This window comes from Geotrypetes seraphini, chromosome 10 (genome assembly GCF_902459505.1).
Source record: "Geotrypetes seraphini chromosome 10, aGeoSer1.1, whole genome shotgun sequence".
Taxonomy (NCBI): Eukaryota; Metazoa; Chordata; class Amphibia; order Gymnophiona; family Dermophiidae; genus Geotrypetes; species Geotrypetes seraphini.
Window position 1 is genome coordinate 75,576,290 of NC_047093.1, and position 14,602 is coordinate 75,590,891.

Here is a 14,602-nt window from a genome sequence, read left to right on the forward strand (position 1 = left end):
CATTTTTGTTGCCCTTCTCTGTACCTTGTCTAATTCCGTTATGTCTTTCTTGAGATACGGCAACCAGAATTGTACAAAGTATTCAAGGTGTGGCCATACCATAGAGTGATACAAGGGCATCATAACATTCTGCCCCCAGATTGTTTGAGCACAGAAGTGGCATTCTTAATCTATTTAACCCAGATTAAGATTCAGAACATGGGTACAGAGTAATGTGAACACATTTCTTGGGTAATCTCACAAGCGGCTAGTTGTAATTTAACTTTTTTTTTTATTGTAAGATTTTAATGGCATCATCATGCATGTTGAAAACAAAAAATATTCTAACATCTCTTTAGATTAACACCAGAAAGCTGTATCTCACCTAAATGGAAGATGCACACTCAGCAATGTGTTTCTAGTTTTTTATGCTGGGTTCAATATTACTTTGCTAATTAAGGGCTAGATTTATTAGCGTGTGCTACCATGTTGTTGTGTAGCATGCACTAACATCATTAATCTGTGTGTGGTAATGGGAATCAGGGTGAGGGCCAGAGCACAAGTGAGACAGAACCACACAGCAGTTGCAGACAAAGAAAAATAATATTTATTAAAGCTGTACGTCAGAGACCCTGTTCCACTCACAGGCAGGAGAAAAAGGCAATATAAAACTAGTCTGTAATGCAACAGTGTCCTCGGGTGGCCAGCTCCTGTAGGGTCACTGTGTACCTTACTGTCTCTCAGCACAGTAGCATAGTTACTTGTCCCTGGCCTGTTTCCTCAAGAATTCAGGTCAAAGCACAAAATCTGAAGGTTCCAAGTGAGGCTTGGACTTATCTGACTGTAGCCATGGCAATTCACACCTTGAGAGTGGAGGCATATGCCACGGGGCATTGCTATTTTCTTCTAGGCATCCTCAACCTGGCTTTGCCTCTAGCTTTTGTACTTCCTAGTTCCTGTTCTTCTGTCTCTACCTCTCCCATGCTAGTTCCCCCTTTTGTGCAGGACTGTGGATCTTAAAGTGGTTCTGACACTGTGAAGGAGTATTTATAAGCAGAGCCGGCTCAAGAGACTGTGCCACCCTGAGCCTTTTGCATCGGTGCTCCCCCATTTGTCTCAAATTCCCTCTGTTTTTGGGTTTGTTTGGTTTTTTTTGGGGGTGGGGGGTTGTTTTATTGGGTTTTAAAATATTGAAATATGATGCCTGTTTTCTAAGAGTTTATATGATGAATATGTAGTGTTCTTTTTTTTCATGATTTTAAATTGTATTTTTTTGTATCTTTATTATCTATGTTCCTTTGTTACCCGCATAGAATTGTTGGATATGCGGGATATAAACTTTTAAATAAATAAATAAATAAGATGCAAAAATAATTATCATCAGGGCTGCCCTGAGGACTCAGCAGCAAATCCTGTGCACTTCAACATGGAAGACCTGTATTTGATTCCTAGATCAGATTTTCACTTCCAGAACCTGCTTATCCCCTGTGAGGGGATGAGCAGGAAGCAGAAAGGGAGATGAAAGTCCCAGCCATTTCTCCACGGTGACACTGACTGAAATTAGAGTGCATGCATACTTGCATACCAGGTTATAGAGGAAGGTTTTTTTTTATGATACATATACAGTGATATCTCAGAATCCAAACTTAATCCATTCCAGAACTCCGTTCGAATTCCAAGACAATTTTTCCCATTGAAAATAATAGAAATTGGATTAATCTGTTCCTTGGTCCCACAAACTCAGATCGGGCCCCCACTGGCATAAACAACAAGATCGTGCACCCCAACAGGCATAGAAAGTGGGATCAGACCCTCCCCACGGCAGAGGCAGCAAGATTGGACCCCCACTGGCATAGACAGCAAGATCGGGTCCCCCTTGCAGAGACAGCAAGATCAAGCCCCCCTGGCAGAGACATCAAGATCAGGTTCCCACCAGCATAGACAGCAAGATTGGGCACCCAACTGGCATAGACAGCAAGATCGGCAACGACAACTGCAAGCAGTGCTCAATCCAAAGCTTCCCTCTGATGCGAACCGCCAAGGCGGAAACAAGAAGCTGCATCAGAGGGGAAGCTTTGGGCTGAGCAAAGCTTGCAGTTCCCGTACGTTCAGATTCCAAAGCAGCGTTTGGATTCCGGGGCAAAATTTAATTTATAAAATAGTTCAGATTCCAAATTGTTCGAGTTCTGGGGCATTCAGATTCCGAGGTACCACTGTATTTTTGAAATCTTATTTTTTATTATGGTTCAATACTATATCATTTTAACTTTTGTATCATTGTTTTAACTTTTGTTTTGTATCTACATTTGTTTTTGTTGTACTCCACTCTACACAACTTCAGATTGAAAATGTGGATTATTAAAAAGGTTAAATTAAATGAAATTAACTAGAAGAAATATGCCAGATATTGCAAATGAAGGCTCATAGTGTACACTTAGGAACAGAAGAAATTTCTGGACCAAACACACAATTACCAAAAATATATGTATAAAACATTGTACTCACCAGCTTCTCTGTTGACATTATTGAAGAAATATTCAGTGGACTTTTGGCAACAAAATTTCCTATGATAAGAAACATTATGGTTTTAATTTAAAAGACTATAATTCATTGTCTTTTAAAGAAGGTTCATACATTTTTCATAGGCTCTTTCACAATGGTTAAAATACTTGCCCAAATGTTTTCCCCTACTATTGCCTGAAGGCTGTGCAGTGCATGCAAGTGGAAAATCGGCTCAAAATCCATAGAGCTAAGGAACATGCTATCAGCAGATACTAGTTTAGAAGACAAAATGGGACAGTCTCTCTCGCATTGCACTGTTGCTATGAGGCAGTGTACTATTGTCTTGAAATCTTAGAGTTGACAATCCTTGGAAATCCTCCTCTCTCCACTGACATCTCTCATATTCTGCCAGAGTCTGCATAGGTTGCCGATAGTTGGGTGTGCAGTTTTGGGAATGGATCACAGATTTGCTTATAAACTAATAAGCTAATTAGGTGTGGATCTGCCTTGTGCTGTATTCTATAACATATGTGCACAAATTTCATGACTTACAGCTCCAAAGTGGGTGTGGCCATGGGAGGGGCATGGGCAAGTCAGGGTTGTTCCCAGAACTTAGGCACAATGTTACTGAATACCTGATTTGCACTCCTAACTGCCATCAGTTAGGTGCAAGCATTTACTTTGTTTAGTCTGTAAGCTCTTTTGAGCAGGGACTATTTTCTTCTTCTTTATGACTCTGTACAGCAGTGGTGTACCATTGGGGGGGGGGGGAAGTCCATCCCAGGTGCACGCTTTAGGGGATGTGCACAGCCGGCCAGGTCTGGCAGGGCTGGCAAGATCGCTTTGGGGCCATCGGCAGCGTCTGGGCTGCAATGGCGATGAGCAGCATTGGCGCCCCCCCCCCACAATGCAATTCATGATCAGCAACGCCTCCCCCCCCCCGATGACACTTAAGATCGGCAACGGGCCTCCTTCTACCCCCGGCATCAACAGCACTTCAGATCGGCAATGCGGTGCTCAGTCAAAAGCTTCCCTCTGACTGAACTGCCTGGGCGGAAACAGGAAGCTGAGTCAGAGGGAAGCTTAGGACTGAGCACCGCATTGCCGATCTGAAGTGCTGTTGAAGCCGGGGGTAGAAGGAGGCCCATTGCTGATCTTAAGTGTCATCATGGGGGAGGGGGGGAGCATTGCTGATCTTGTTGTCAAAATCAGAAAGGTGAGAGGAAGGGAGAGAGATGGGCCTGTGGTGGATGGAGAGATTGAGAGAGAAGGGAGCAGATGATAGAAGGGGGAGAGAGAAGAGGGCAGATGATGGAAGTGGAGAGAAGGGTGAGAGAGAAGAGAGCAGATGATGGAAGTGGGGATAAGGAGAAGAGAGAAGAGGGCAGATGATGGAAGTTGGGAGAAGGGGGAGAGAGAAGAGGGCAGATGATAGAAGTGGGGAGAAAGGGCAGATGATGGAAGTGGGGAGAGAGAAGAGGGCCGATGATGGAAGTGGGGAGAGAGAAGAAGGCAGATGATGTAAGTGGGGAAAAGGGAGAGCAAATGCTGAATAGAAGTGGAGAAAGAGAACACATACTGGATGGAAGGAGGGATAAAGAAAAAGGACATTTGCTGGATGGGGAAGAAGATAGAGTTAGTGAGATAGTGGAGGGGTGAAGGAAAGGGGTGGCATGCTGTGGGTAGACACAGTGAAAATAGGGAAACTGAGGAGTGCATAGTAAGAAAGAATTTAATTTAGACAGAGGCAGAAAATAAAGAAGGAAGACCAGAGAAGTAAAGGGAAGAGAAAGAGATGCCAGAGAACGGGGAAGGAGACAGAGATATCAGATCTGAGCGGAGGAAATGAGAAGAGAGAGATGCTAAAAATCACAGGGGGGAGTGAAAGAGAGATGAAAGGAGAAAGATGTCAGACCATGAGGGAATAGAGGGAAGAAAATGGATGCCAGACCAAAGGGGGGGGGGGATCTAGAGATGGCAGGGTGAGACAGACAGTTTCTGGAAGGGGCAGACAGTGGATGGAACGGGCAGATGCTGGATTGAAGACACAGGGCAGACGCTGCAAGGAAAAGAGTGAAAAGAAGATAAAAGCAGAAACCAGAGACAACAAAAGGTAGAAAAAAATCATTTTATTTCTATTTTGTCATTAGAAAATATCAGATTTGAAATATATATCCTGCTAGAGACATAACTGGGGACTGCAAAGCCCAGGCTGTGCTTCTTTAGCTAGATGGAAGGGATAGAAAAAGAGGGCACATGATGGAAGGAGGGGATAAATAAAAGGAGGGCACATGATTGGGGGAAAAGGATTGAGTTGCAGAAGAGAGGTGTGGGAGAGGGAAGGAGAGGGAGAGATGCCAGACCAATGGGGGTGAAAGGAGAGATGGAAGGGGGAGGCATATGGTTTCTGGAACGGGCATAGAAGGAGAGAAGATGCCATATAGGGGCAGAGAGATGGCAAACAGTGGATGGAAGGAAGAGAGTAACAAGAAGATGAAAGCAGAAACCAGAGAAGGCAAAGGTAGAACAAAAATTTTCTATTTATTTATTGCTTTAGGAGACATGTGTCACTGTTTCTGTGGTGTTGCATTGTATGCAGAGTCCAGCTTCTTGCTGGTTCAATTTAACCTTTGTCTATGTATTTCAATTTTATCCTCCCTTTTACAAAACTGTGGAGCGTTTTTTAGCACCAGCCGTGGTGGTAGCAACTCTGATGCTCAGAATTCTATAAGCGTCAGAGCTGTTACCACCGTGGCTAAAATCCACACTACAGTTTTGTAAAAGGGGGAGGGGTTAGTTTGTGATGACATATTCCATACTAGGCGAAGGTGTTTTCTGTGTGTTCGAAAGACATGGTTTTCTGTTAGGATTGACGGTGTAGGATTGATCTGTACTAGTCTGGCTTATTTAATTTTACAGTGGGGTGTATTGATGTTGTACTGCTCACTGCAGTATGTAAGATGCTGCCTTTTCCTAGGTACTCATGTGTGACATGTGGCTTGTTACTAAAAATCGTGTTTTTCGTACAGATGGGGGCGGGGGGGGGTGTCAAAAAAAGATGGGCCCCGGGTGTCACATATGCTAGGTACGCCACTGCTGTACAGCACTGCGTGTGTCCAGTAGCGCTATAGAAATAATTAATAGTAGTAGTAGTAGTAGTATTATACCAGCCTTTGGCAGACAAAAATGCTCATTGCCCAAAAGTTAGGTGTGAAATGCATGCCAAGCTAGTATCATGTTAAGGTTGTTCTGTGCAGAGCATCCTTTACAGAATACTAGCTTAGCATGAAGAAAGGGTGGGATGGGCATGTGGCATCTCTTAGGGAAAGGAGGATGCTGTGGAAAGGCAGACTGGATGGGCCGTTTGACCTTTATTTGCCATCATATTTCTATGGATCACCCTGCTGCCTAATTTTGAGTGATATTTATTGATTCTAGCTCTTTATGAATTTGGGCAAGTCACTTAACCTCTTCTTGGCTCAAACACAAATTATGAACTTTCTGGGCTGGGGTCTTTACAGCCAAAAGATTTATCTTGTATAGATTACATTACATTAGTGATTTTTATTCCGTTTGTACCTTGCGGTTCAAAGCGCAAAGATTACTTTGTAATGAACCAATACTATGGCTTACCTCTGGTGGTGTTGGTGGTCTTCATAGGAGGAAAATCCTTTTGGGTTGGTGTAGACACCACACTGTCAGGTGGAGAAGAAGTCAATTTCCCTGTTTCCCAGGACTTGGTGTTTCTTGGACTTGACAAATAATTTATTGGATGGGAGCAATTCTAGAATCAGAAATTAGCTGCTATTAGATACTGTCTAAACCCATACTGGCATCTAACTGGAAAAACAACCATAACCTTATTTTTGTTAGCTGTATTTCTTTAGGCACAAAGGGTATAAGATGCCCAGTCTCAGCAGTCGCTGTGTGGCTTTTGAGAATCACACATGGGCATCATATTCAGAATCGTGTTTGTCCTGATGGACAGATCCCTAAAAACCCTGATTCTCTAACCAGTGTCCATGTCACAGGTGCCAGTTAGAGAACTGCATTGCCTCTGAGCTGATCGCAGCAAGGGAATCTCCCTGCTGCGATCAACTCTGTGGCAGCGGTAGGGACCCCCAGCCCCCTGACAATGTCTGCAGCTGGAGGAGTGCCCAATTCCTCCTGCCGCCACCCTGAATCCCCCCTCAAAGTCCTTCGGCAGGAGGGATGCCCATTCCTTCCTACCGTAACCCCCCCCCCCCAACTGAGATAGGCAGGAGGGATGCCCACTCCCCTCCTGCCAACAGGCCACTCCCCAAAGCGCAATCCCCCACCCTTATATCCCTGCAGAGCAGAACCCCCACACTGGTACCCCAGAACAACCCCCCCTGCACCTTTTGGAGTACCGCCAGCTGGAGGGATGTCTACACCTCTGGCTGGCAGGCCCACCTCTTCAGAATAGCAGGTCTTCCCCTCCCCTTCCATCCTGGAGGGGCCTAAGGCCCTGATTGACCCAGGTGCCTAACTCCCAACCCTTAGGAGAGGCTTTAGACACAGGCCAACTGGAGTCGTAGGCTTCCTTCTGGGATGCACTGGAAGTACCTAATGCCACTCCCATGGGGCAGTGTTGTTTCTCCTCAAGTTGCTTCATAGGCTCCCTGTATACGTCCACATACAATTCAAACTCCTATAAAAGTCTACTTACTCTGGCAATCCTCCTCCTCTCCACCTCCCTGCTCTTCTCTTTGCCACTTGTGCGTGCCCCTTGCCTTCCCCTGTACCTTGTTTTACTTACCTGGTGTGAGGTTGCTGCCCACGTCGGCATCAGCATTCTCTCCGGCATCACTTCCGAGACCCACACCTAGGAAGTGATGTCAAAGGGCGAGACGATACCAACATGAGCATGCTGCTCATGCCGGAGAAGTTAAAAAGATATGGGGAAAGGTAAAGGGGCGTGCGCGTAGCAGGGGGTGGGGTAAGGAAGAGCTGCCCCCGCCCCTGGGCACCGCTCACCCTTACTACGCCACTGTGTGTGTGTCTTTGACCTAGAAAGAAATCTAAATGGAGTAGTTCCTAAGCATTTCCTTGATTTGGAAAGAACAATAAAATGAAATTAAGTGTTATCATATAATTAACCATTAGATGTCACTATCAAGAGATTTCAAAAGACGGGCTGTTGTCCTGTGTAATTGCTATGCTAGTTGGCAAAACATGTGGTACCTAGCAAATGATATGGTTCACCATACAATTTACAACAAAGACAATGAAACTCAGATGAATCACTAAGTGCCAGCCCAACAAGGGTAGGGGTGTGGTAAGAGGTGGAAATGGGGTGTGATGGGGAACCAGGCCTTATCAAATTACAGTAAAACGTTGGTTTGCGAGCATAATTAGTTCCAGAAGCATGCTTGTAATCCAAAACACTCGTATATCAAAGTGAATTTCCTCATAAGAAATAATGGAAACTCAGACTATTCGTTCCACAACCCATAAACTTTAATACAAAATACCATACGTACTTGTATTGCAAGATCCCGCTCATTTAGAACAGTCACTACACTCCCGCAGTGTCAGAGAGAGAACAATCGGCTCAGTTGTGATGTGTGTATACTGTATATACTTGTATTGCAAGACATTGCTTGTATATCAAGTTAACATTTAATAAAATGTTTTGCTTGTCTTGCAAAACCCTTGAAAACCAAGTTACTTGCAATCCAAGGTTTTACTGTATTTCCATTTCTGCTGTGTGTGTGTGAGTGGGGAGGTGGTATTTGCATCTGTGTGGACATTTCTGTGTTTAGGTGCATGACTGTGTTTGGTTTGGTTGTGTCCATGCCTGGAAGAATAAAGAAGGAAGAGTGTTTGACAAAAAGCTGACTAGTGGTGTGCTTCAGGGATTAGTATTAGGGCAGATTCTCTTCAATATATTTGTGAATGACAATGTCAAAAGATTAGATTGAAAAGTTTGCTTTTAAGTAGATGAAACAGAAATCTGCAAGAGTGAACACCTTGAAAGGAGTGGACAACAGGAAAACTTATCTACAAAAATTAATAGAATGGTCTGAGGTCTGGCAGTTAAAATTTAATGCAAAGAAGTGCAGAATGATGCAATTGAGATGTAGAGGGATGTAGAAATCCAAAGGATGTGTAACTGATGCGGGCTTCCTTGGGGCGGTGGCACCACTCCTGCTCTCCACCCCGTTCTTCCCACTCCTCCCCCTGTCATACGCAACCCCTTCCCTTCCACCCCCCCCCCCGAACTTGCTGCTCGCGTTGGCTTTGGTGCTCTCTATGACATCACTTCCAGGATCCGCGCCTCAGAAGTGACATCAGAGAGAATGCCGAAGCCGATATGAGCGGCAAGTTCGTGGTTGCTCGCGCCGAAGTTAAAAAGGGAAGGGGGTGGGAGATGGGCACCACTACCCTGGTTGTTGCTCACCCCCACTATGCCACTGAGTAGCTGATAACACTGAGCAGGAGAGAGACTTCAGAACGAAAGGGATCTGAGGATCTCAAGGTAGTGAAACAGTGTGACTTGATGAAAGCCAAAATCAGAAAGATGCTGGACTGCATAAAAAGAGGCATAACCAGTAGAAGAAAAGAGGTGTTAATGTCCCCATATAGATCACTGGTAAGACCCCCACTTTACTATTGTGTACATTTTATTTTTTTGCTAAAAACGTCTCTTTTTTTTTTTCAAATCTTTGTTCATTTTTTTAAAAACTTACAATAAGTGTAACAGCATTTATAACAATTTAAACTCAAATATAACACTTAATATTCTGTTAAACTCCATATCAGAATTTATCCCCCTCCCCCTAATCAATTACATTCTTTAAAATCAAGACAACCTACCATAAATTCCGTTCCTATATACCTTATTTAATGCCCCCTCTCCCCATCTCGGATGTGCATTTTTAAGGGGAAAAATAAAATTCAATCATTACAATATGGCTCCCAAATCAATTTTTAAAAAAAAATAATTTATATTCTGCATATCTTACAATTCTATGCGGATTACAAATTATTCAGGTACTTAAGCATTATTTCCTAACTGTCCCGGCAGGCTCCCACTCTATCTAATGTACCTGGCGCAAGGATATACATAGACTTGCATTTCATTTGAGAAAGCAGCTTAAATTTGGCACATTTGAGTCTAGTCTTGTGTCTGATATTGTTATCCAAGACTGTTGCTATGTCACCTGTTGCTGCGGGTGACCTCCCTTTGAATGTCAGGACTGGATCTCAGAACCAAGATCCATTGCATGCACAGATATAAAGGTAAGATTACTAGGAAAACACAGCTAGCAAGGTCATGCTTTGAAACATCCATCAGTAAAAACCTGCAACAGGTGCTCTTCAAATGAGATTTGAGGAAGGAAACTCTGTTCCAAAACAGAATTAAACCACTTAATCCAAATGATTTTGAGAGAGAAGATCATATTTTAAAAAACCCCCACATAATTTTAAATGAATTGTGCAGTTTTTGCTTTTTAGCTAAAATAGGGTATAGTGAGAATACTGAATGTGTTCTTTGGTTTTGCATATTTTTTAAAACTTATGCAAAAAAAAGTCCAGGAGCATACATCTAATTTTTTTTATTATTAAGATGTTTTCATAATAAACAATAAAATAAAGAATAAGCAAAGAAAATACATTATAGCAAAGGAAAATCTATAATCGTAAAGCCCATGTAAGGGAAATATGAAGCAATTTTATGTACCTTAGTACAAAATCACAGATGACATTTATTGTGAGCAAGTGCAAATTGACTCATGTGGAAAAGAGGAACCCAAACTATAGCTATGTGATGCAAGCTTCCATATTAGGAGTCACTATCCAGGTAAAGTATCTAGGTGTCATCATTGATGATGTTGAAACACTCTGCTTAGGGAGCAGTAATGGCTAAGAAAGCATCTGTTATTTTGTTGTTTAATTTTTATGTACTTCTTTCTTGCATTTGGTGGTCTATACCCTTCAGAATGGCCTGGGGGTGGGGAATAGGGAAAACTGATACAATGATTCAGGAAAGGACATTGTGCCTCTTCTTGTTCCATATGTAAGCCCTACCTACAAATCAACTATGTTAACGTTATTCAGTCTTAGACCCTGGCACTTTCCAGTCAACGCCTTGTCCTTTGTAAGCATGTTATGTTTTAACTGGATGGTATTCTCCAGAGCAATGTGATAGTCTCTTGTGTATATCTGTGCAGTGTACCTTTAGTAGTGCTACAAAAATTATATATATATATATATATTCAATATTAGTTGCATTGCAGTTAGTTTTGAAGTTGAGAATTTTCCAGAATAAAATCAGTCCTTCAATATACAACCCTTGGAGGTAATGAGCTAGATTACCTAAATGGCTGAAGAAAAGGCTCTCTTTCTGTCACTGAGGACACAGGAAGGGGCACTAAGGACATAGGAAGGAGGCACTGGGGGCACTAAGGACATGGGAAGGGGCACTAAGCTTGAAAACTTTTGTAAAAACTATTTATAAAAATGATAAAAATGTTTAAAACAATAGTAAAAAGTATTACAATGTTTTGAAATATTTTTTTGATTACTGTGCACAGAAGTGGGTTATTCCCCCTATAGATCTTTAAACATTGTTACAAGGGTGTGAGTTTTTTGCCGATGACAATAAGAACGCCAGCTGAAAATGATCAAAGATTGCTGCATGATATAAAATTTTGAGGCTTTTTCTTCACCTGTTTTATATCTTAATGTTTAATCTTATTGTGGTAACCCACTGCTGGTGAGTGACATTTTTTGGAATTTTGAATTTAAACCTCTCTGTCATATCTCCCCTCTCCTGCCTTTCCTCCAAATAATACAGATTGAGATCTTTAAATCTGTCCCCATACGCCTTATCACCAAGACCACACACCATTTTAATAGCCTTCCTCTGGACCATCTCCATCCTTTTTATATCTTTTTGAATGTGCAGTCTCCAGAACTGTACACAAAATTCTAAATGAGGCCTCACCGGAGTCTTATACAGAGGCATCAATACCTCCTTTTTCCTACTAGCCATACCTCTCCCTATGCATCCTAGCATCCTTCTAGCTTTCGCTGCCACATTTTCAACCTGTTTGGTCACCTTAAGGTCATCACATACAATCACACCCAAGTCCTGCTCTTCTGTTGTGCACTTAAGTTCTTCACCTCCTAAACTGTACAGTTCCCTAAAGTTTTTGCATGACCTTGCATTTCTTAGCATTAAATTTTAGCTGCCAAATTTCAGACCATTCTTCAAGCTTCGCCAGGTCTTTCTTCATAGTATTCACACCATCCTGGGTGTCTATTCTATTGCAGATTTTGGTATCATCCACAAAGAGGTAAATCTTACCCGACAGCCCTACAGTAATATTATTTATAAAAATGTTAAAAAGAACAGGCCCAAGAACAGAACCTTGAGGCACACCACTGGTAACATCCCTTTCCTCAGAGCGATCTCCATTGATCACTACCCTCTGTTGCCTTCCACTCAACCAGTTCTTGACCTAGCCTGTCACTTTGGGACCCATCCCGAGGGCACTCAGTTTATTTGACGTCTATGTGGAACACTGTCAAAGCCTTTGATAAAATCTAAATTCACCACATCAAGTGCACTCCAGCGCACTCCCACGCACTCCCTCTGTCCAAGTCTCTAGTCACCCAGTCAGGAATCATAAATTGTTTATTTTTAGAACTTGCTGCACATGCAAAAAAAAAAGGTTTGCACACACCCAGCCATTCCTTAGAGGTAGCGTTGGTAGAGAGTGATTGTTCTACACATATACTGTATATTTAGACAATATCCTTTGCAACTTCTTTGTTATACCTTGCCCTTTTTGCCTATATATTCTACTTTTCTGCTTGCTTAACATTGTCTGTTAGTTCACCATTGTGTACACCATGTTTGCTGTGTTGCCACTGTATCATTACTGTCATTAGTTTCCTCTGAAATGTTTCATAATGAGCTGAATTTGGAAGCACCATATTATGACCGAGACCATCAAATTAGTATTATACTAGTGTTTAAGCCTGTTACATTAACGGGTGCTAATAAAGCCTCCTTCCCTCACATGCCCTCTATTTTCAGCCCCAGCTCCAAACCCATTTTTACCCCCCCCCCCCCAGTCCCCTTCTCCCATCTTTTCCCTTTCAACTTCCAGCCCCAGCCCCCTTTTCTCACCAGCAGCATTTCCCTCCCTCCCCCCCCAAAATTCCCTGTGCAGCAGCAGCATTCCCTCCCCCTCCATTTCCCTGTGCAGCAGCAGCATTTCCCACCCCCACCCCACTTCCCTGTGCAGTAGCATTCCCTCCCCCTAATATCCTCTTATGTGACAGAATTGGAAATTTTGCATTTATTTACTTGCGCTTCTCTTACATTCAAAAGTAAATCGTCATTTCCAACAAACATCACTGCTGTCTTTTGCAAATTCATGTTCAACTGATTATCCCTCATCCAATATAGTATTCTTTCTATACAAATGGTCAGTTTGTTTTTAACATAATCTACCTCCTTCCTTCCACCTGGAGTACTCTTGAGGCCCGTTGCTATTTTGGGGGTCTAGTGTGCAGAAAGCATTGTCCTCTGCAGCCGGGAACTTTTTAATTTTGATGCCAGGCGCCAGACTCCCCCTGTCCAGCACCTGATCGCGACCGGCTGTAGTAAACCTTGCAGGCCGCTGTCCACGTCGGTAGCACGTTCTGTCTGACGGGATCCCATGCGTCAGAGGGAACGTGCTACTGAGGTGCAGAGCGGCCTGCGAGCTTCGCTACAGTAGGCTGTTTAGAAGAAGAGGTGGCACAGCTAAGCGCGCATGCGCACTCCTGCTGGCCACGGACCTATGGATCATGGATCACGCAGGTAGGAGTGCGCATGCGCGCTTAGCATTTTATTATAGTAGATTGTTACTATTATAACTTTAACTTATATCCTATTTTAAATGTATTGTTTTAAATTGATATTGTCATACAAAAACGCATATATTCTATAGTTCTCTCTATAATAACAGTATATAGATTACACAAAATATGGAAAGAAAAAAACCTCCAAGAACAACACAGCTATTTGTTAGCTTCAAAGCTAAACCGTTTTTTCATCAGCGGCATATAAAATGTTCCAAACCCCCTCCCCCCCTTTTACAAAACCACAAAAGCTGGTGCGCTGAATGCTCTGTGCTGCTCTATGAGTGTCGGGATCAGTGCAGAGCATTCAGCGCGCCAGCCTGAACTTGGAAAGTGAAGATTCAACACCAACTGGAGCAAGATCATCCCAGACGGAACAGAGACAGGAAGAATCAGCAGCTGGTGAGTAGTTTGAATTAAATTTACAACCTTTCTTGCCTCAAAAACCCCAAGAAGTCACACTAGAATCCCTTCGGGACTTGATTTCTAATTTGGGAAAAGCTCTCAGTTCCAATAAATAGAAGGGAAAATTAAAAATCATGATAGTGAAATTGGGAATCTGAAAAAAGACCTAGAAGTTTCTAAATCTTTAACAAATAATTTACAAGAAGATATGGGACTCTCAAAGAAACTCCAAGAGACATTGATTGAAGATAATATAAACTTAAGAAGGAAAATTGAATCACTGGAGAATTTTTCAAGGAACAATAACTTGAGATTGATCAATTTTCCAAAAGTTCCTATGATAACACCTAGAGAAATGCTGAAATGATATCTTCAAGAAATTCTTATACAAAAATACTTTTTAAGAAAATTGTTCATGCAAAAATAAAGTTCACTTATCTGACAAGCAGTTCACGTAGATGGTTCTCTTTTTGCAGTATAGTGTTCCGTTTCAATAGCTCATTCCTGTGGATCCTGTGGATTCCATAGGGATCTCAGGAAGAGTCTACAACTGGATCCAAGGATTTCTTAAGACTAGAACATACAGAGTTAATTCAAACGACCTTAAATCAGACCCCTGGTCTAACCCTTGTGGAGTCCCTCAAGGGTCACCGTTGTCACCCATGCTTTTCAACCTCTTCATATCCTCCTTCGGTACCACTCTAGACACCCTAAACGTATTATCTTTCATCTATGCTGATGACATAACCATACTCCTCCCCTTCGATACCCAAGTCCCCCACCTCATTAGGCAACCTAAAAATAAAACTGGAAGCAGTGGAAGATTGGATGT

General features: G+C 42.5%; 1 protein-coding gene across 11 annotated transcripts in view; it reads right to left on the reverse strand.

The window, feature by feature from the left end:
- Nucleotides 1-14,602, reverse strand: part of ADGRD2 (adhesion G protein-coupled receptor D2) — a 408,458-nt gene that overhangs the window by 44,249 nt on the left and 349,607 nt on the right. For all 11 annotated transcript variants that reach the window (XR_004540974.1, XM_033962424.1, XM_033962423.1 and 8 more), the window contains 2 exons: nucleotides 6,115-6,265; nucleotides 2,485-2,543 (listed from right to left, as the gene is read on the reverse strand). Coding sequence is in view for 10 of the 11 variants with exons in the window: in XM_033962424.1 (XP_033818315.1) it covers nucleotides 2,485-2,543; nucleotides 6,115-6,265 (210 nt within the window). In the remaining variant the exon portion in view is untranslated. The remainder of the gene's footprint in view (nucleotides 1-2,484; nucleotides 2,544-6,114; nucleotides 6,266-14,602) is intronic.